Here is a 22,481-nt window from a genome sequence, read left to right on the forward strand (position 1 = left end):
ACCTGCTTCAGAGCAGTCCCTAACTTCCTAAATTCATCTTTTATAGCCAGGAGTTCAGCATTTGCCAGGTCATTTGTCCCTAGGTGGACAATGACATCCACCTCCCCATCTTTTCTTGCTGCCTTTACAATTCTTAGCATGCGCTCTTTATCCCTTGGAGCTGTGGCTCCAGGTAAGCACCTTACTTGTTTCTCTACTTCATTTGCATTTCCCAGATGTATTCCTCTAATAATGGAATCTCCCAAGAGAAGTGCAGTCCTTCAGGTGAGAGCTGTGCAACCAACATAGGAGCGAAATCCTGGTTCTTGACGACAGAATTATCTTCCTGTGCATGTGTAGGTGTGACCCCGACCACTTGTCCATCAGGTCCCACTGGAATATTCTGGCATGGAACCTGCCAAACTGTATGGCCTCGTAGGCCGCCACCATCTTCCCCAACACCCGAATGCACTGATGGATGGACACACTTGATGGTTTCAACATCTGTTTTACCATTTTCGGGATTTCCAGAGGCTTTTCCAGCGGAAGAAATACTCTCTGAACTTCTGTGTCCAGAATCATCCCGAGGAAAGACAACCTTGTCGTCGGTTCCAACTTTGACTTTGGGTAATTTATGATCGTGTTGTTGGAGTAGTGACAGAGAGAGTGATATGTTTTGTAACAACTGCTCCCTGGATCTCGCCTTTGTCAGGAGATCGTCCAGATAAGGAATTATATTGACTCCTTTTTGACGAAGGAGGACCATCATCTCCGCCATCACCTTGGTGAATACCCTCGGCGCAGTGGAGAGACCGAAAGGCAACGTCTGGAATTGGTAATGGCAATCCTGGACCGCGAATCTCAGATAAGCCTGGTAAGGAGGATAAATGGGAACATGCAGGTAAGCATCCTTTATGTCCACCGACACCAAGTAGTCCCCCTCCTCCAGACTGGCAATCACTGCCCGAAGTGATTCCATCTTGAACTTGAACCTTTTTGGGTAACAATTCAGATCTTTTAGATTTAGGATCGGTCTGACCGAGCCGTCCGGCTTCGGTACAACAAAGAGGCTGGAATAAAAACCCCTCCCTTGTTGAGACGACGGTACCAGGGCTATGACCTGGTCTTGACATAATTTTTGGATTGCCGCTGTTACTGCTTCTCTTTCTGGCAGAGAAGCTGGCAAGGTCGATTTGAAAAATCGTCATGGAGGCACGTCTTGAAACTCCAGTTTGTATCCCTGGGATACTATTTACAACACCCAGGGATCCAGGCCAGACAGAATCCAACCTTGGCTGAAGAGTTTGAGACGTGCCCCCACCCGAGCGGCCTCCCGCAAGGGAGCTCCAGCATCATGCTGGGGATTTGGCAGAAGTAGGGGGAGACTTCTGCTCTTGGGAACCTGGAGCCGCTGTGGGCTTCTTTACCCTTCCCCTACCTGCAAAGAAGGGGGAACCTCTTGCTTTTTTGTATTTATTGGGCCGAAAGGACTGCATTTGCGGGTGATAGGTCTTTTTTGCCGGTGCAGGCGCAGAGGGCAAAAATGTCGTCTTACCTGCGGTAGCCGCCGAGACTAACGCATCCAGGTCATCGCCAAATAAGGCCTCACCTTTATATGGGAGAGCCTCCATGTTTCTTTTGGAATCTGCATCCGCGTTCCACTGGCGAATTCACAACGCCCGTCTAGCCGATACTGCCATGGTAGCAGCCTGTGAACTCAAGAGTCCAATATCCTTCATTGCTTCCAGCATGTAGGCGGCAGCGTCCTTGATATTCCCTAATTTAAGGAGTATCTCATCTTTATCAATCGTGTCAATTTCTGATAACACGCTTTCTGACCATCTCTCAATAGCGCGACTCACCCATGCGCAGGCAATAGTGGGCCTAATCAGTGTACCATTGGCAACATAAATGGATTTCAATGTCGTTTCCATTTTGCGGTCTGCCAGCTCTTTAAGAGAAGCCGTGCCAGGAGCAGGGAGAATTACTTTCTTTTTAAAAAATGAAGTATAAAAAGCGCCTTATAGTGTCAGTGAATCACTCTTAGTGAAAAGTAAACGTGATAATAAAACAGACAAAGTATAACAACTTAGCTGTGGATATTTCTGGTAGATGACTCTTAGAAGCCGGACATGTAAAGTAGAGATAAATTTGACATAGTGTGTACTGTTTTAACATTTCACAGGTGTTAAAAAACAGTTTAGGAACTGTGCTAGTTCCAATTTTTAGTAAAAAACTGTATCTTTTAAAAACAATACCAATTTAATAAACACACTCCTGCCGTACATGCAGGTTACATATATAGACAATAAACAGTAAAAAGAATTTTAAGGACGTATATAGCAGCACATTCAGTTATAAATGTAGGTATTAATCGTACAAGATTAAGAAGTATAACAGGCTTATCTGTCCTCGTATAGAAATTTTGGGATAGAATTCATCCGTAAATGCAAGTATCAAACGTACAAGATAAAATGTAAAAGCATAGCTTATCTGTCCACGAATGGGAAGTCAAAGGGGTGAGTATCCAATCCCTGTCCCAACGCGTTTCGTCCTGGTATAAGGACTTCTTCAAGGGGATAACATACTGTGGGAATTGTGAGGGTTTTTATACTGGAAAAAGTGGTCACATGTAAGGAAGTGACCTCACTTTCTGTGTATCCTTCCGGATGTGACTGGATTAAATCTAAAACATAAATCTAAGTTATCTATAATTTATATATAGCGAGGGTGAGGTAAACGTAACTTGTATATCTTTAAAATAAGTTTACAAAGAGAACGAATGTTAAAGAATAGTGTAGAGCGAGTTTGGAACGCAAAAAACGTCACTTCCGCTTATCGCGGTGGAACGCATTACGTCACTTCCGCCGGCGATGAAAGTCAATTCGAGCAAAGGAAAACGGGGGAGACGACACAGTCTTTGGTAGGGGCATATGAGACAATCCATAAGGTTCAATGTCCAATGTAGTTATATATATTGTCTCACAAGAACCGTCGCTGCGCGACGTTATTTCCGGCCTGGATGATATGGACAGTTCATTTCCGCTGACGTCATATCCGGTTATTGGAACGCACAGCCATCTTTACCAAATAGGTTCTATTCTGTGAATGTTGAAACGCAAGAAGTCTTATGTTCATAGATATTTACAAAAATATAAATATTAAAACTTGTGAAGATACCATAAAGTGACTTGTGATAAAGTGCTTAGGAGGCAGTGTTTTATTTAAAACAATGATTATTTGTGTATAGACATTAATAGAAGTGAAGACTAAGAGCATAAAGTAATGTATATACAATATATAATTTTTAAAAAATATATATCTTTTTTTATATAGAAGGGGGGAGGGGAGTGGAGGTAAGGGCCGGGTTCATAAAAAAGGGGGTTCATAAAAAAGGAGCAATTTCGAATCCCTCGTTGAATCCTAGGGGTGCCATAGTTCTTAATTCGAAAATCCAGAACATCTCTCTTTGCGACAGTTTATTCAAGATATCCCCGCCCCTTTCACCCAAGGTCACATTTTCTATACCTTTAAAGGTGAGGTTATCTGGGTTGGAGTTGTGTACTTCATGAAAGTGTCTGTAGATCGCATGTGTGGAAACTTTATTTTTTATATTTCTTACGTGTTCTTGAATGCGAATTTTTAAACATCTCTTAGTTTTTCCAACATATTTTTTGCCACACGTACATTCCAACAAATAAATCACCATAGTGGAGTTACAATTGATGAAAGTTTTGATAGTGTATTCTTGTGAATTGTCGCTGTTCGAGAACGTTTTTCGGTTCCTATGCACTAGTTTACAGATTATGCAGGTACCGCATTTATAGCTTCCTTGACATTTCAGTGTCGACGTTTGTCAACCTGGAAAGTGCACTGTCTAACACTGGGGTAACTCCCACTTTTTCCTGTCCTCAGCCGGAAAAGGGTATACGAAATCTTTTATCAGGATTCACCCACATCCCTTCAAACAGAGCATTTAGTTCATGTGAAGGGGGGAACGTGACTTTGGACTTCTTTTCTTTACATAAATAAGCCTTCTCCTGAGGTACAGGAGTGGTTTCTGTAACCTCCAACACGTCCCTTATAGCCACAATCATATACTGTATATTTTTTGCCAATTTATGATCTCTCTCTCTGGATTCACTATTGTCGACACAAGAGTCAGAATCCGTGTCGGTATCAGTGTTTACAACATTTGCAAATGGTCTCTTATGTGACCCAGAGGGGCCGCCCGCATAAGTTATAACAGCATCCTGAAAAATCACATCTTCCACAGATTTTCTCCAGCATGCAGCCTTAGATTCAGACTTATCTAATCTACGGTTAATCAGATGCATACTGTCACGTAACTCTTTCACCCATGCAGGCTCTTGGTGTGCCTGTAGCGCCACTACATTACAACTCTGTGTCCCTAAAATGGCTTCCTCCGGGGAGGAACTCCCTGCCTCAGACATGCCTCACACGTGTACAGCACACCAACAGACACACTGGGACTTATTTTGGGGACAGACCCACAGTAAAATCTGTCAGAGGGACACAGGATAGGAGCAGCCAGCTCACAATCCCAGCGCCATTATTTCCTGTGAACACAGTATGTCCACAGCCTAACAGCGCTTTTTAAATAGTAATATACACTATCAAATGCACCACAATCACTTTGTGCCCCCCTTAATAGCACCCTGTACTTGTCAAAAGTGGAGGAGAGGACCAGCGTGTTCTCTGCAGCCTGAGGAGAGAGAGAAAATGGCGCTGAGTAGTGTGCTGGCTGCCTGAGGAAAAAGCTCCGCCCCCGCAATGGTGCGTCCTTACACTCATATATACACTGTAATATTTATACTGGCTGCGGTAGGGCTGTGCCAGCGGCAACTTATGCAGTAAGCCAGTTTGAGGTATTTTTATTGCTGCCCAGGGCGCCCCCCCTCCCCTCCCCTCCCCCTCCCCCTGTAGTGCCTGTGTTGGCAGCAATGGCGTGCTGCGCTCCCGCCAGCCGCGCCGTACCTCAGCCGTCAATTACTTGATAGAAGATCATTCTTCTTATACTCGCCTGTCTTCTGACTTCTGGCTCTGTGAGGGGGATGACTGCGTGCTGTGGGAGTGAGCATCTAGACACGGCTAGCGTTCAGTTCCCTTCAGGAGCTAATGGTGTCCTGTCAGCCAGAAGCAGAGCCATGAAACTCTAAGGAAGTTGGTTCTGCTTCTGCCCCCTCAGTCCCACAAAGCAGGGAGTCTGATGCCAGCAGATCTCCCTGAAAATAAAAAACCTAACATTAGTCTTTTCAGAGAAACTCAGTAGAGCTCCTCAGAGTGCATCCAGTCGACCTAGGCACATTTCTAAAACTGAGGTCTGGAGGAGGGGCATAGAGGGAGGAGCCAGTTCACACCCAATGAAGAGTCTTTAAAGTGCCCATGTCTCCTGCGGATCCCGTCTATACCCCCATGGTCTTGATGTCGTCCCCTGCATCCTCTAGGACGTATGAGAAAGGAAGTTTAATAACCCCCTTTGTCATCGACAATTTGGGGTCCGCAGCGGGCACCGCAGCTTGTGACCGCCACGCCCTTAATGCCGCCACATGTCCCCGGGGACCCGCTAACCAGGACCCCGGTGGGATCACTCACCGCACCAGCGTCTACTTCAGCATTGTTAGGGGTGGCGGCGTGCTGTTGGCGTGTGCACACACAGTGTGGTATGTGAAACAGCACCTCAGGAGCTTAATGTCCTGTCAGCTGGGATTACGAAACATTAACCCTAGGGAGGTTGGTTCGGTACCTCCCCTAAGTCCCACGACGCAGGTAGATTGGTTGCCAACCAGTACCACGTGAAAATAACAAACCAAATAACTTTTTCGAAGAAAACTCTCTGGAGCTCCAGAGGAATGCACCCGGCTCCTTGGGCACATTTTTCTAAACAGAGTCTGCTAGGAGGTGCATAGATGGGAGAAGCCAGCACACACTAATGTTTTCCTAAAGTGTCAGGCTCCAGGGGACCTTGTCTATACTTCATGGTACTAAAGTACATTCCCAGTATCCACTAGGAAGTTAGAGAACTAAAGATGACCCTGGGAATGAGGCTTGAGACCCATGTTCCCAGGGACCTGTGCATGAACGGGATGCGGTCAAGATCCCGACGGACGGAATCCCGGCGGTCAAAATACCGACGCCGGAATCCCGACCGGCACAATCCCGACATATTCTCCCTCCGTGGGTGTCCACGACACCCATAGAGGGAGAATAAATTAGTGTGCCGAGCGCAGCGAGGCACCGTGCCCACAGCGCGGCGAGCAAAGCGAGCCCGCAAGGGGCTGCGTTCCGCTCGCCACCCCTGTCGGGAATGTGTGGTCGGGATTCCGGCGTCGGTATTTTGACCGCCGGGATCCCGTCCATCGGGATTTAGTACTGATCCCGCATGAACAGTAGAGTCTACTGTGCTGTTAGAGAGGAGGGGGCCTGCTCAGATCCTGCACACAGGCCCTCTCCTCTCTTAAAACGCCCCCGACATGGGGGCTGGCCAATAAGCAGGTAGGCCAAGCAGATGCCTGCCCAGTAAGAGGCATTTCTCCGACTGGGCTGCAAATGCAGTGGGTGTACTGTAAGGTATTGTACACTGGAACTATCTTGTAGTTACTAGGAAACGACTAACAGCTTGTTTTATCATAGCCAATGATCGTGTCACCCCACTCTCATTTTATTATAATGGCAATTTCCAAATTAGGGCTTTGAAGCCAAAATTGAAAATAATAAATTAAGGGGACAGTCATTAATGTTGTGCCTAGGGGTGGTCTGACCCCTATATTCATGACTCAAAGAAAAATTGGACAAACCGATTGTTAACTATGTGCATGTGACTTGATTCACTTCGTAATATTATTTGGCTAACATACAGTGCAATGACATAGTGCAAAGGAGCAGATGCACACATATTATGTTGTCAGCAGGCATTAATAGAATTTATTATGTTCAAATGTTGATACCACAAAGATATAGAATGGAGCGAAAAGCAATGCAAAAAACTACTAACTTACTTCTTTCAGGTTGTTTATTTGTTGAACATAGCTGGTCTGGGCTGCCTCCAGCTGGGAGATGTACCAGTTCTGGTCTCGACTCTTCTGAAAGAATGTAGGTGAGCGAACCTGGAACCTTCAGAAGGAATAAGAACAGGAAGTCTACTATTCTATGAGTTTTGGAAGTAGCGCGCAAGCTGAATAGAAGGTCAAAAACTTTAGAAGGAAAATAATTACTATAATTTCTCCTTCTGAACATCATGCTCAAAAATTAACCGGACAAGCACAATTTACATTTATTAAAAGGCGGGGAGAAAAGATGAACACGCTCATTCTAAAATAGCATGTCATTCCTGCAGCATACACTATATAAAAGGAAAGACCGCTATGCAAGTACTGTTCCTACTTATGTAATACATTATCAGTACACAAAAGCCTTACTGTGCACGTACAGCTAGTTTGGGGTAGGGCTTCCTAATAATACCTCTAAACAACCAATAGAGAATGAGGCACTTTATTATTATTGTACTTTATTTATATGGTGCCACAAGGGATCCGCAGAGCCCAATTAGAGTACATAAACAAATAATCAAAACAGGAAAACCGTGACTTACAGTTGAAGACAATATAGGACAAGCACAAGGTACATAAACATAGGTACAGATGACCCTGAAAGGGTGGCAGAAAACTGCAGGTTTTGGTGCAGTAGAAGATGGTTAAAGTAAGAAAAGGATAAACACATGAGAGAAGAGGAAAGCTAAAAGAAACAATAGGATTTTGGTACTTACCAGGTAAATCCTTTTCTTTGAATCCATAGGGGGCACTGGAGTACTCTTGGGATATGGACGGGCTTCCGCAGGAAACAGCACTGAATATTTAAATTAGTAACACTCCACCCCTCCATATCCCTGAGCACTTACTCAGTGTTTTTTACTGAGCCGAACAGGAATTAAGAGAGGTTAATAATGGAGTATTACATATAACATAACTGACAATAACGAAGTTAACACATAACGTTACTGACAACTAACAGTTGACACCCTAACCAGCACTTGTAACTTGAACCAGCCGGTGAAAGTGTGTTACCATAAGATCCTCAGAACTAACCACAAGTAGGTAAAACTGCTCTGGGTGGGCGTCCAGTGCCCCCTATGGATTCAAAGAAAAGGATTTACCTGGTAAGTACCAAAATCCTATTTTCTTTATCATCCACTAGGGGTCACTGGAGTACTCTTGGGACGTACCAAAGCTTCCCCCGTGGGCGGGAGAGCTGTTTGGCACTTGTAAAACTAGGCGGCCAAAGCTAGATGCTGATGCCGCAAAAGTATCAAACTTGTAAAAGCGCACAAACGTGTGCACGGAAGACCATGTAGCCGCCCGGCAAAGCTGCGTCGCAGAAGCCCCACGACCAGCTGCCCATGAAGTTCCCACAGAACGTGTGGAATGAGCGGTTACTGACGTAGGCGGTTGTAACCTAGCATGAAGGTAAGCCTGGCGTATGGTCAGTTTTATCCATCTGGATAAAGTTTGTTTAGATGCTGGCCAACCCATCTTGGCAGCATCATAGAGAACAAATAACGTATCCGTCTTACGAACTGAAGACGTTCGGGATACATAAACGCGTAATGCGCGAACCACATCCAGAGTTCCAGAATGTGCTGTCAACACAGGAACTACTATTGGTTGATTGATGTGAAAAGATGACACTACCTTTGGTAAGAAGGCGGGATTCGTCCGAAGTTCCGCTCTGTCATCATGAAACACCAAATACGGTGGCTTGCATGACAAGGCACCCAAATCCGAAACACGCCTTGCGGAAGCTAAGGCTAAGAGAAAAATTGTTTTCCAAGTGAGAAACTTTATATCCACTTGTTGTAAGGGTTCAAAATATGAAGACTGTAAGAACTCCAAAACCAGATTCAAGTCCCATGGCGCTGTAGGTGGTATGAATGGAGGCTGTACCCTGAGTACACCTTGGAGAAAAGTGCGTATAGACGGCAATAGAGCCAATCGTCTTTGAAAGTAAATTGACAAAGCAGATACCTGCACCTTTAGTGTAGATAAACGCAATCCTCCATCTAAGCCTGTTTGTAGAAACAACAAAAGGCGGCATAACTTGAAAGCTGATGTCGGAAATTTCTGAGCTTCACACCAACCTATATAGGCACGCCATATTCTGTAATAATGAGCTGCCGTAACCGGCTTTCTAGCTCGTAACATGGTTGGTATAACTGAATCTGGAATGCCCTCTCTTCTTAAGAGGGCGGTCTCAACAGCCACCCCGTCAAACGCAGCCGCGCTAAATCGGGGTAAAGAAACGGACCCTGTTGTAACAGGTCTGGACGTATCGGGAGCGGCCACGGATCGTCTGCGAGTAATCCTCGAAGATCCGAGAACCAAGCTCTCCGAGGCCAATGAGGCGCCACTAGTATGACTGTGAGCGACTCTCTTTTGATCCGTTTTAGCACCAGAGGGAGCAGCGGAAACGGTGGAAACAGATACACAAGACTGTACGGCCACGCGACAGTGAGAGCATCCACCGCGACTGCCTTTGGATCTCTTGTTCTGGACACATACTGGGGCGTTTGATGATTGTGTCGAGATGCCATCAGGTCCACCTGAGGATAACCCCATCGCTGAACCAACATGTGAAACACTTCTGGATTTAATGACCATTCGCCTGGGTGAAAATCCCGACGACTGAGATAATCCGCTTCCCAGTTGTCCACTCCCGGAATGAACACGGCCGACAATATCACCTGGTGGCATTCCGCCCAATTGAGGATTCGAGCTACTTCCCGCATTGCCATGCGGCTTCTCGTTCCTCCTTGTTTGTTGATGTATGCGACCGCCGTCGCATTGTCTGACTGCACTTGGACAGGCTGAGAGCGAATCATGTGCACTGCTTGTCGTAGCGCATTGTAAATTGCGCGGAGTTCTAGAACATTTATAGACAGCAATTTCTCGTGATCCGCCCAGAGACCCTGGAGCTGACAATTTTGAATTACCGCTCCCCAACCTCTGAGACTGGCGTCCGTAGTTAGAATTATCCAATTGCAAACTCCGAACCGTCTTCCTGCGGTTAAATTGTGTTCCTTGAGCCACCATAGCAGAGAAACTCTTGCTATTGGTGACAACCTCACTCTGTGGTGAATCTGCAGATGCGAGCCCGACCATTGGGCAAGCACGTTCAGCTGAAATGGACGAGAGTGAAATCTTCCGAACTGAAGCGCCTCGAAAGCTGCCACCATTGTGCCTAACAGGCGAATGCACAAGTGTACCGACACTGTGCGTGGTGTGAGTACTAATTGTACTAGATGGCGTAGCATTTGTACTTTTTGTTGTGGTAGGTAAATCCTTTGATTGACCGTATCGAGAATCATACCTAGGAACTGAAGGCGTTGAGACGGAATCAGATGTGATTTCTTGAAATTTACAATCCAACCGTGGTGAACCAGTACATTGTAAGTTAGCAGCGCATGTTGGGTAAGTATCTGTGGAGACGGAGCTTTGATGAGCAGATCGTCTAAATACGGAACTATTGTCACTCCCAGGGATCTGAGGTGAGCTATCATCACAGACATTACTTTGGTGAATACCCGAGGCGCTGATGACAGGCCAAACGGCAGAGCCTGAAACTGGTAATGGTTCTGGCGTATTGCAAATCGTAAGAATTTCTGATGAGGCTGCCAAATTGGAATGTGTAAGTACGCATCCTTGAGGTCTAGCGCAATCATAAATTCCTTGGTCTCTAACCCCGCAATCACCGACCGTAGAGACTCCATTTTGAATCTGTAGTAAGTTACGTACTGATTGAGGCCCTTTAAGTTCAATATTGGTCTGACTGAGCCATCCGGCTTCGGGACCACAAATAGACTTGAATAATAACCCTGACCCTGTTGGTGTACAGGGACCGGAATCAACACTGCCGAATCCAGTAAGGACTGAATGGCAATTTGCAAAACTGTCCTCTTGTCGTCCGACAGAGGCAAGCCTGTCTTGAAAAACCGCAGAGGCGGCAGACAGTCGAACTCTATTTTGTAACCTTTTAACACTAAATTGCGAATCCAGCCCTCCGCGGATGTGTGGAACCACGCCCCATGGAACGTCTGAAGGCGTGCTCCCACAGTTGGAGAACCGAGATGGGCTGGTAGGCCGTCATGCCACTGGCTTGTCGGTAACCTTAGCGTCTTGGCGAGTTGTGTTGGTTTGATGGAAACCACGTCCTCGACCACGTCTAGCAGGCGTGGCTGATCCTCTGCCACGTCCTCGAAAGGGCTGAGATCTAAAGGATTTGAACGAAGGTCCAGCGTACCTTCTTCTTGGCGCAGGTGGAGGCACTGGTAAGAACACAGACTTACCTCCCGTAGCCTCCTTAAGCCATGCGTCCAATTCTGGACCAAACAACTTCTTGCCATCGTAAGGCAACGCCTCTATACTTCGTTTGACCTCTGCCTCCGCTTGATAAGTACGCAGGTAGAGTGCTCTTCGTGCCGTAACTAGCGAAGATGAAATACGAGAAGTGAGCTGACAGACGTCAGTAGACGCTGTACAGAGATACTCTACAGCCTCAATCATTTGATTTACCTGAATTATCAGGTTTTCGTCATGTAAAGCAGATTTGAGTTCTGTAAGCCATATTATGAGCGCCTTAGTGACCCAAATGCCAACCAATCCAGGTCTTAGCATCACACCTGCTGCTACATACATGGATTTTAGCATAGTTTCTATCTTACGATCTGAAGGATCTTTAAGCGTAGTAGCTGATGGCACTGGTATGGTTAATTTCTTGGTAAGCTTTGACACTGAAGAATCAACTATTGGTGGATTCTCCCATGTACACGTTACCGAGTCTGGAAACGGATAACTAGACTTAAATCTGCGAGGTATAGAAAACCGTTTATCTGGATTCTGTCTTGTTTCTACTAACATCTGATTTAGAGAATCCGACACAGGAAAACTTACTGGCGTCTTCCGTCGTTTAGTAAATACGACCTGATCATTGGTGAGAGGCTGCTCAGCTTCAGGAAACCTCAGCGACTGCCGTACCGCTCTGATGAGATCATCAATGCCGGAACTGTTAACATCCTCGCCATCTGACTCCACTTCGCCCTCCTCCCCCTCATCGTGTTCCGTGAGGTCTGGGATGGAATCGTCAGAATGCAACATAGCAGACACTGGAAAATCATAAGACATATGAAAATTATCCCGTTTGCCCAAAATGGATTTGGACCGTACGCAAGGCTGAGACGCCTCCGGTAGTTCTGGCGGTCTCACCCTAGACTCAGATCTTAACGTTTCTCGCTCCAGACGAGCAGCGGTCATTTCTGTCTGAAATTTCTCCAGTACATTTACTAACATACCCCACGGAGGGTCCGGTGAGGAAATTGGTTGCAAAACCGGAGCAGAAATGGTATTCTGAACGGAATCCACAAAACATACGTTACATGTGGTAGATGCATCCGGTAACACACTGCCACATACTTTGCAAATATGCTTTTTAGTTTTTGCTGGTGCCTTACTCATGGCGACAGACAATACAATACACAAAAAACAGACACCTGCACGACTCAGTAAAATAGCAATAAGGTGGCTCTGTATATATATCTGGCCCAGTGCAATACACGTGGCCAGTACTAAGAAATTTGATCCCAAATTCCCACTAACACCCCTGCGCCTTCCGGTGGTGTAGAGATGTAAGGCAGGAACGTTCTGGAATCACAGCAGGAAAACACAGGAAGCATGTTAAAAATGTCTGCCCTGCTAACTTATACATATAATCACCGTGCTGGTACAACTTTCACTGATTATACTGTAACAATCTCCTCTGCTGCTGCAGTATTTCTCTGCGACATTATTATTGTCCCCCCTGTAATGGCTGCCTGCTCTTTTAGCTTATTACAGCGGCAGCGCAGCGTGTGGGCCCCCAGCGGGTATCGTAGAGCGCTATGTGCCTCGTGTGTCCCAGCGGTGGCCTCGTGTATAATAGCGGCGTCAGCTAATCAAGGTAGCGCTGCGGCGGGCGGCGGCCTGTAAGAATCGATCAGCGGTGCCTGCACGGAGGTCTGTGGCCGAACGTGCGGGCGCCTGAGCGGGGAGAGCCGCGGTGCCCCCACGGAGGTCTGTGGCCGACCGTGCGGGCGCCTGAACGGGGAGAGCCGCGGTGCCTGCACGGAGGTCTGTGGCCGACCGTGCGGGCGCCTGAACGGGGAGAGCCGCGGTGCCTGCACGGAGGTCTGTGGCCGACCGTGCGGGCGCCTGAGCGGGGAGAACCGCGGTCGAACGTGCGGGCGCCTGAGCGGGGAGAGCCGCGGTACCTGCCGGAGGCTGAGAGGGGAGAGCCGCGTAACAATCCCTCTGCCGTCACCAAGCACTATGTCCCCACACGTCGGGGCGGCAGCGGGAGCTGACCGCCCCGTTTCACATACCTTACTCCCGCAGACGTGCGGAGGCTCCGACGGGGCTTTTCAGTAAGCGCCGGCTAGCCAGTGCAGGAGGATGTGAGGGCTGTGAGGGAGCTCTTTCAGAGAGGCCCGACACGCCCGTGCTGCTATCAGCAGCTGCACGATCCCTGACCCTGCCTTTTGGAAGGGGGAAAGGGATGTGTACAAATAGTAGAAAAAATAAAAATAAAAATAAAAGTTTCTTCAACAAAACCGTGACTTCAGGTATTAAGCTGCTACCACGTTCAGCACAGAAAAAACACTGAGTAAGTGCTCAGGGATATGGAGGGGTGGAGTGTTACTAATTTAAATATTCAGTGCTGTTTCCTGCGGAAGCCCGTCCATATCCCAAGAGTACTCCAGTGACCCCTAGTGGATGATAAAGAAATTTCATTTTCCTTTTACAAAGTATGACTGTAGTCACAACTTGCAGATAAAAATGAGATTGCTATCCATTTAACTGAATTTTTTTCCCATAAAACCACTCAGAAATTGTGTTTTTTTTAATTATAGATTAATAAAGTTTAAATAGTATTTTTAATAAAATAATAGGAATTTAATACCTACCAGTAATTCCTTTTCTCATAGTCCATAGTGGATACTGGGGAACAGTAGTTACACATGGGTTATAGATCGGGTCCACTGGAGCCTGGCACTTTAACAAACCTTTAGCGTGTGCTGGCTCCTTCCCTCTATGCCCCTCCTAACAGACTCAGCCTAGGAAAACTGTGCCCGAGGAGACGGACATACCATGAGAGGCGGATACATATACACATGTATAAACAGCGGTGAGGCCACGAGTCAACACAACCATAATATAGAAAAGCAATGCTAACCGGAACAGAGGATAGCCACGCTAACTATAACTAAGGATAGAAAAGCTAACCCAACAAGGAAAAGGGACAGAAACGGCGGACCAACCAATAACACTTACACCAGGTAAGTAGGAAGTCGAAGCACTGAGGCGGCTGCCCAGTTTCCACTACGGACTACGAGAAAAAGAATTACCGGTAGGTATCAAATTCCTATTTTCTCTAAAGTCCTAGTGGATACTGGGGAATAGCAGTTACACATGGCGACGTCCCAAAGCTCCCAGAATGGGTGGGAGAGAGCTGAGACCCCTGCAAAACCTCCTGACCAAACAAAGTCATCACTGGCCAAGTATCGAACATGTAGAACTTTACGTACGTGTTCGAACCAGACCAAGTAACTACTCGGCAATACTGTAAGGCCGAGCCACCCCGGGCAGCCGCCCAGGAAGAACCCACCAAGCTAGTGCAGCCGGCCTGTATAGGACTCAGCAGCGGCAGGGCTGCTGAAGTATAGGCTTGTTGAACGGAAAACCTGAGCCAACGAGCAATGGACTGCTTGGAAGCAGGACGACCAATTTTGGTAACACCATAAAGGACAAAAAGCGAGTTAGGCTTCCTATGACGAGCAGACCTCTTTATGTAACTTTTTCAAAGCTCCTCACCACATCCAAGGACTTAGGAACAACCGAAGTGTCGAACAACAAAGGACCCACAATAGGTTGATTTACATGAAAGGCCGACACTACCCTCTGCAAAACCGCGGGCGAGTACTGAGCTCCTCCCTATCCTCGTGAAATATCAAATACGGGCTCTTATAGGATAAGACCCCCAAACCTTATACACGTCTTCCAAAGGCTAATGCCAGCAACATGACAGTCTTCCAGTGAGATATTTAAAGTCCACCCTGTGCAAGGGTTCAAACCAGTCAGACGGAGAAAAGTCAAATTCACATTGAGATCCCACTGAACAGTGGGAGGTGCGAAAGGTGGCTGAATTCGAAGAACGCCCTCAGAATCGCCTGAACGCTTTCCCTTCTTAGACGTCTTACAACTCTGGAAATGAAAGGGATTGGAGGGAACGGGTATAGAAACTGGTCAGCCCTTGGCTCCATCAGAACGTCTACTGCTGCAGCCTGTGGATCCCTCGTTCTGAAATAGTAACGATGTAGCTTCTTGTTGAAACGAGAAGTCATCAGGTCTATCTGCTGATAGCCCACCTGTGAACTAGTGGCTGAAACACCAGAGGGTGAAGACCCTATTCTCCTGTAAGGAGGTCAAGCCTGCTGAGGAAGTCCACTTTCCAATTTTCCACTCCTGGAATGAATGTAGCTGAAATGGCCCTTGGGTTGGCATCCGTCCAGGGGAGAATCTTTGACACCTCTCTCATTACGGCTCTGCTTCTTGTTCCTCCCTGTTGGTCCACGTATGCCACCGCTGTGGCGTTGTCCTACTGCATCAGGAAAGTTTGATTCCGGAGAAGAGAGGAGGCCTGCAGAATAGCATTGTAATTTGCCCTGAGTTCCAGTATATTTATAGGGAGTGCAGATTCTTGACTCAACCATTTCCCCCGGAACTGGGCCCCCTAGTCACAGCCCCCCCAACCTCAGAAGCTGGCATCTGTTGTCAGTAGTATCCATGTCTGGGTACTGAAATTCTGACCCTCCAACAATGTGAGGGACTTGTAGCCACCATAACAGTGAAATCCCTGCTTTTGGCGATAGAGGTACACTCTGGTGCACATGCAGAAGAAAACCCGGGCCATTTGTCCAGCTGATCCAGCTGGAATGGACGGGCATGAACCTGCCGTGCTGGATTGCCTCGTACGAGGCCACCATCTTGTCCAGTAAGCAAACAGAAAAATGAAGAGAGATCTTTCGGGGTCAGAGCACAGAGCGGACCATAGCCTGGACAGTCAAGGCCTCGTCCATTGGAAAGAACACCTTCGGAGACACTGTGTCCAGTATCATTCCCAGGAACTGAATTCGACGGTATCAGGTGAGACTTCCGGAAATTCAGGATCCACCCCTGATCCGTACGCAGGCGAGTCGTCAGGTCGAATCTGTGTAGCATACTCTCCCTGGACATAACCTTTACCAGGAGATCGTCCAAGTAGGCAACAAAGACGACTCCCATTCTGCGAAATTGCAGCATCATCTCCGCCACGACTTTTGTGAATCCCCTTGGAGCTGTGGAAAGACCCAAGGGTAAGGCCTGAAACTGGTAGTCCCGTAGTGGGAACCGGAGGCAAGACTGATGAGGATGCCAAAAGGGAATGTAGGTAAGCATCCTTGGCATCCAGGGATACTAGCAATCCCCTCTCCTGCAGACCGGAGACACCAACCGCAGGGATTCCTTCTTGAATTTTGAACACCCGCAGATGAGGGTTCAGGATAGATAGATAGATAGATAGATAGATAGATAGATAGATAGATAGATAGATAGATAGATAGATAGATCTATATCTCCCGCTCTGGTTTCATGCAACAAATACACTAAAGTAAACCCCTGCTGTGCCACGGAGGATGGGACTACAATCCCGTTAGTAGTAGTTTTTGATTGGCGTCTTGCAAGGTAACACTTGCAATGGAGATCTGAGAGGAGGCAGTGTTTTAAACTCCAAACGGTATCCTTGGGATATGAGGTCAGTGCCCATATCTAGGCGAAGTGCTGAAGTCGAGCACCTACCTGGAAGACACCTTGCTGCTGGGGCCAACCGTCCCGCGGAGGGCTTCGTGGATGAGGATCCGGGGTCTGGTCCAGAGATCCAGCAGCCGCTGGTGTACGGGACTCATCTCGATTTCCTATGGCAGCATCTGAGGCTAACCTGATTTTGCCTCTAAACCTGTTTACACGAAAAACTGCCTAGAGGGCCCAGGGTAGGGACCTATAGCAGGAGGCGCAGCACACGGCAGATATGTAGATTTACCAGCAGTCACCTGAGATATTCACTTGTTCAGATTTTCCCCAAACAAGGCATCACCTGTAAAAATAAGATTTTACTTACCGATAAATCTATTTCTCATAGTCCGTAGTGGATGCTGGGGACTCCGTCAGGACCATGGGGATTAGCGGCTCCGCAGGAGACAGGGCACAAAAAGTAAGCTTTTAGGATCACATGGTGTGTACTGGCTCCTCCCCCCATGACCCTCCTCCAAGCCTCAGTTAGGTACTGTGCCCGGACGAGCGTACACAATAAGGAAGGATCTTGAATCCCGGGTAAGACTCATACCAGCCACACCAATCACACCGTACAACTTGTGATTTGAACCCAGTTAACAGTATGATAACAACGAAGGAGCCTCTGAAAAGACGGCTCACAACAATAATAATAACCCGATTTTTGTAACAATAATTATGTACAAGTAATGCAGACAATCCGCACTTGGGATGGGCGCCCAGCATCCACTACGGACTATGAGAAATAGATTTATCGGTAAGTAAAATCTTATTTTCTCTAACGTCCTAGTGGATGCTGGGGACTCCGTCAGGACCATGGGGATTATACCAAAGCTCCCAAACGGGCGGGAGAGTGCGGATGACTCTGCAGCACCGAATGAGAGAACCCCAGGACCTCCTCAGCCAGGGTATCAAATTTGTAGAATTTTACAAACGTGTTCCCCCCTGACCACGTAGCTGCTCGGCAAAGTTGCAAAGCCGAGACCCCTCGGGCAGCCGCCCAAGATGAGCCCACCTTCCTTGTGGAATGGGCATTTACAGATTTTGGCTGTGGCAGGCCTGCCACAGAATGTGCAAGCTGAATTGTACTACAAATCCAACGAGCAATAGTCTGCTTAGAAGCAGGAGCACCCAGCTTTTTGGGTGCATACAATATAAACAGCAAGTCAGACTTTCTGACTCCAGCCGTCCTGGAATTATATATATATATATATATATATATATATATATATATATATATATATATATATATATATATATATATATATATATATATATATATTTTCAGGGCCCTGACAACGTCTAGCAACTTGGAGTCCTCCAAGTCCCTAGTAGCCGCAGGCACCACAATAGGTTGTTTCAGGTGAAACGCTGACACCACCTTAGGAAGAAACTGGGGACGAGTCCGCAGTTCTGCCCTGTCCGAATGGAAAATCAAATATGGGCCTTTGTAAGACAAAGCCGCCAATTCTGACAATCGCCTGGCCGAGGCCAGGGCCAACAGCATGGTCACTTTCCAAGTGAGATATTTCAAATCCACAGATTTGAGCGGTTCAAACCAATATGATTTGAGGAATCCCAACACTACGTTGAGATCCCACGGTGCCACTGGAGGCACAAAAGGGGCTGTATATGCAATACTCCCTTGACAAATGTCTGGACTTCAGGAACTGAAGCCAATTCTTTCTGGAAGAAAATCTACAGGGCCGAAACTTGAACCTTAATGGACCCCAATTTGAGGCTCATAGACACTCCTGTTTGCAGGAAGTGCAGAAATCGACCTAGTTGAAATTTCTTCGTGGGGCCTTCCTGGCCTCACCCACGCAACATATTTTCACCACATGTGGTGATAACGTTGTGCGGTCACCTCCTTCCTGGCTTTGACCAGGGTAGGTATGACCTCTTCCGGAATGCCTTTTCCCTTAGGATCCGGCGTTCAACCGCCATGCCGTCAAACGCAGCCGCGGTAAGTCTTGGAACAGACATGGTACTTGCTGAAGCAAGTCCCTTCTTAGCTCCCGAGGCCATTAGTCCTCTGTGAGCATCTCTTGAAATTCCGGGTACCAAGTCCCTCTTGGCCAATCCGGAGCCACGAGTATAGTTCTTACTCCTCTACGTCTCATAATTCTCAATACCTTGGTTATGAGAAGCAGAGGAGGGAACACATACACCGACTGTTACACCCACGGTGTTACCAGGACATCCACAGCTATCGCCTGAAGGTCTCGTGACCTGGCGCAATACCTGTCCCGTTTTTTGTTCGGGCGGGACGCCATCATGTCCACCTTTGGTCTTTCCCAACGGTTCACAATCATGCGGAAAACTTCCCGATGAAGTTCCCACTCTCCCGGGTGGTGGTCGTGCCTGCTGAGGAAGTCTGCTTCCCAGTCGTCCACTCCCGGAATGAACACTGCTGACAGTGCTATCACATGATTTTCCGCCTAGCGAAAAATCCTTGCAGTTTTGCCACTGCCCTCCTGCTTCTTGTGCCGCCCTTTCTGTTTACGTGGGCGACTACCGTGATGTTATCCCACTGGATCAATACCGGCTGACCTTGAAGCAGAGGTCTTGCTAAGTTTAGAGCATTATAAATTTGCTCTTAGCTCCAGTATATTTATGTGGAGAGAATTCTCCAGACTTGATCACACTCCCTGGAAATTTTTTCCCTGTGTGACTGCTCCCCAGCCTCTCAGGCTAGCCTCCGTGGTCACCAGCATCTAATCCTGAATGCCGAATCTGCGGCCCTCTAGAAGATGAGCACTCTGTAATCGCCACAGGAGAGACACCCTTGTCCTTGGATATAGGGTTATCCCCTGATGCATCTGAAGATGCGATCCGGACCATTTGTCCAGCAGATCCCACTGAAGAGTTCTTGCGTGAAATCTGCCGAATGGAATCGCTTCGTAATAAGCCACCATTTTTACCAGGACTCTTGTGCAATGATGCACTGACACTTTTCCTGGTTTTAGGAGGATCCCGATTAGCTCGGATAACTCCCTGGCTTTCTCCTCTGGGAGAAACACCTTTTTCTGGACTGTGTCCAGAATCATCCCTAGGACCAGCAGACGTGTCGTTGGAACAACTGCGGTTTTGGAATATTTAGAATCCACCCGTGTTGTCGTAGAACTACTTGAGATAGTGCTACTCCGACCTCCAACTGTTCTCTGGACCTTGTTCTTATCAGGAGGTCGTCCATTTTCTTTGAAGACGAATCCTCATTTCGGTCATTACCTTGGTAAAGACCCGGGGTGCCGTGGACAATCCAACGGCATCGTCTGAAACTGATAGTGACCGTTCTGTACCACGAACCTGAGGTACCCTCGGTGAGAAAAGCAAATTTTGGGACATGGAGGTAAGCATCCCTGATGTCCCGGGACACCATATAGTCCCCTTCTTCCCGGTTCGCTATCACTGCTCTGAGTGACTCCATCTGGATTTCAACTTTTTTAAGTGTTCAAATATTTCAGATTTAGAATAGGTCTCACCTAGCCTTCTGGCTTCAGTACCACCATATAATGTGGAATAATACCCCTTTCCTTGTTGTAGGAGGGGTAATTTTATTATCACCTGCTGGGAATACAGCTTGTGAATTGTTTTCAATACTGCCTCCCTGTCGGAGGGAGACATTGGTACAGCAGACTACAGGAAACTGCGAGGGGGAAACGTCTCGACATTCCAATCTGTACCCCTTGGATACTACTTGTAGGATCCAGGGGTCCTGTACGGTCCCAGCGTCATGCTGAGAACTTGGTAGAAGCGTTGGAGGGCTTCTGTTCCTGGGAATGGGCTGCCTGCTGCAGTCTTCTTCCCTTTCCTCTATCCCTGGACAGATATGACTCTTATAGGGACGAAAGGACTGAGGCTGAAAAGATGGTGTCTTTTTCTGCAGAGATGTGACTTAGGGTAAAAAACGGTGGATTTTCCAGCAGTTGCCGTGGCCACCAGGTCCCATGGACCGACCCCAAATAACTCCTCCCCTTTATACGGCAATACATCTTTGTGCCGTTTGGAATCTGCATCACCTGACCACTGTCGTGTCCATAAACATCTTCTTGCAGATATGGACATCGCATTTACTCTTGATGCCAGAGTGCAAATATCCCTTTGCGCATCTCGCATATATAGAAATGCATCCTTTAAATGCTCTATAGTCAATAAAATACTGTCCCTGTCAAGGGTATCAATATTTTTAGTCAGGGAATCCGACCAAGCCACCTCAGCTCTGCACATCCAGGCTGAGGCGATCGCTGGTCGCAGTATAACACCAGCATGTGTGTGTATACTTTTTAGGATATTTTCCAGCCTCCTATCAGCTGGCTCCTTAAGTACGGCCCTATCTGTAGATGGTACCGCCACTTGTTCTGATAAGCATGTGAGCGCCTTATCCACCCTAAGGGGTGTTTCCCAACGCGCCCTAACTTCTGGCGGGAAAGGGTATACCGCCAATAATTTTCTATCGGGGGAAACCCACGCATCATCACACACTTCATTTAATTTATCTGATTCAGGAAAAACTACAGGTAGTTTTTTCACATCCCACATAATACCCTTTTTTGTGGTACTTGTAGTATCAGAAATATGTAACACCTCCTTCATTGCCCTTAACGTGTGGCCCTAAAGGAAAATACGTTTGTTTCTTCACCGTCGACACTAAAATCAGTGTCCGTGTCTGGGTCGACCGACTGAGGTAAATGGGCGTTTTACAGCCCCTGACGGTGTTTGAGACGCCTGGACAGGTACTAATTTGTTCGCCGGCCGTCTCATGTCGTCAACCGGCTTGCAGCGTGTTGACATTATCACGTAATTCCATAAATAAGCCATCCATTCCGGTGTCGACTCCCTAGAGAGTGACATCACCATTACAGGCAATTTTCTCCGCCTCCTCACCAACATTTTCCTCATACATGTCGACACACACGTACCGACATACAGCACACACATAGGGAATGCTCTGATAGAGGACAGGACCCACTAGCCCCTTGGGGAGACAGAGGGAGAGTTTGCCAGCACACACCAAAACGCTATAATTATACAGGGACAACCTTTATATAAGTGTTCCTCCCCTATAGCATTTAATATATATTCATATCGCCAAATCAGTGCCCCCCCTCTCTGTTTTAACCCTGTTTCTGTAGTGCAGTGCAGGGGAGAGCATGGAAGCCTTCCCACCAGCATTTCTGTGAGGGAAAATGGCGCTGTGTGCTGAGGAGAATAGGCCCCGCCCCCTTTTCGGCGGGCTTCTTCTCCGGAGTTTGTGATATCTGGCAGGGGTTAAATACATCCATATAGCCTCAAGGGCTATATGTGATGTATTTTTCGCCATACAGGTATTATACATTGCTGCCCAGGGCGCCCCCCCCCGCGCCCTGCACCCTCTGTGACCGCTGTGTGAAGTGTGCTGACAACAATGGCGCACAGCTGCAGTGCTGTGCGCTACCTGATGAAGACTGAAAGTCTTCTGCCGCCTGGTTCCGGACCTCTTCAATCTTCAGCATCTGCAAGGGGGGTCGGCGGCGCGGCTCCGGGACGAACCCCAGGGCGAGACCTGTGTTCCGACTCCCTCTGGAGCTAATG

General features: G+C 47.4%; 1 protein-coding gene across 5 annotated transcripts in view; it reads right to left on the reverse strand.

Moving 5' to 3' along the window:
- TRIM37 (tripartite motif containing 37) overlaps positions 1-22,481 on the reverse strand; it is a 436,939-nt gene that overhangs the window by 243,742 nt on the left and 170,716 nt on the right. For all 5 annotated transcript variants that reach the window (XM_063953906.1, XM_063953907.1, XM_063953909.1 and 2 more), the window contains one exon: positions 6,999-7,113. In XM_063953906.1, the coding sequence (XP_063809976.1) occupies positions 6,999-7,113 (115 nt within the window). The remainder of the gene's footprint in view (positions 1-6,998; positions 7,114-22,481) is intronic.

The sequence above is a fragment of the Pseudophryne corroboree genome, chromosome 2 (genome assembly GCF_028390025.1).
Source record: "Pseudophryne corroboree isolate aPseCor3 chromosome 2, aPseCor3.hap2, whole genome shotgun sequence".
In the NCBI taxonomy this organism is placed as follows: domain Eukaryota; kingdom Metazoa; phylum Chordata; class Amphibia; order Anura; family Myobatrachidae; genus Pseudophryne; species Pseudophryne corroboree.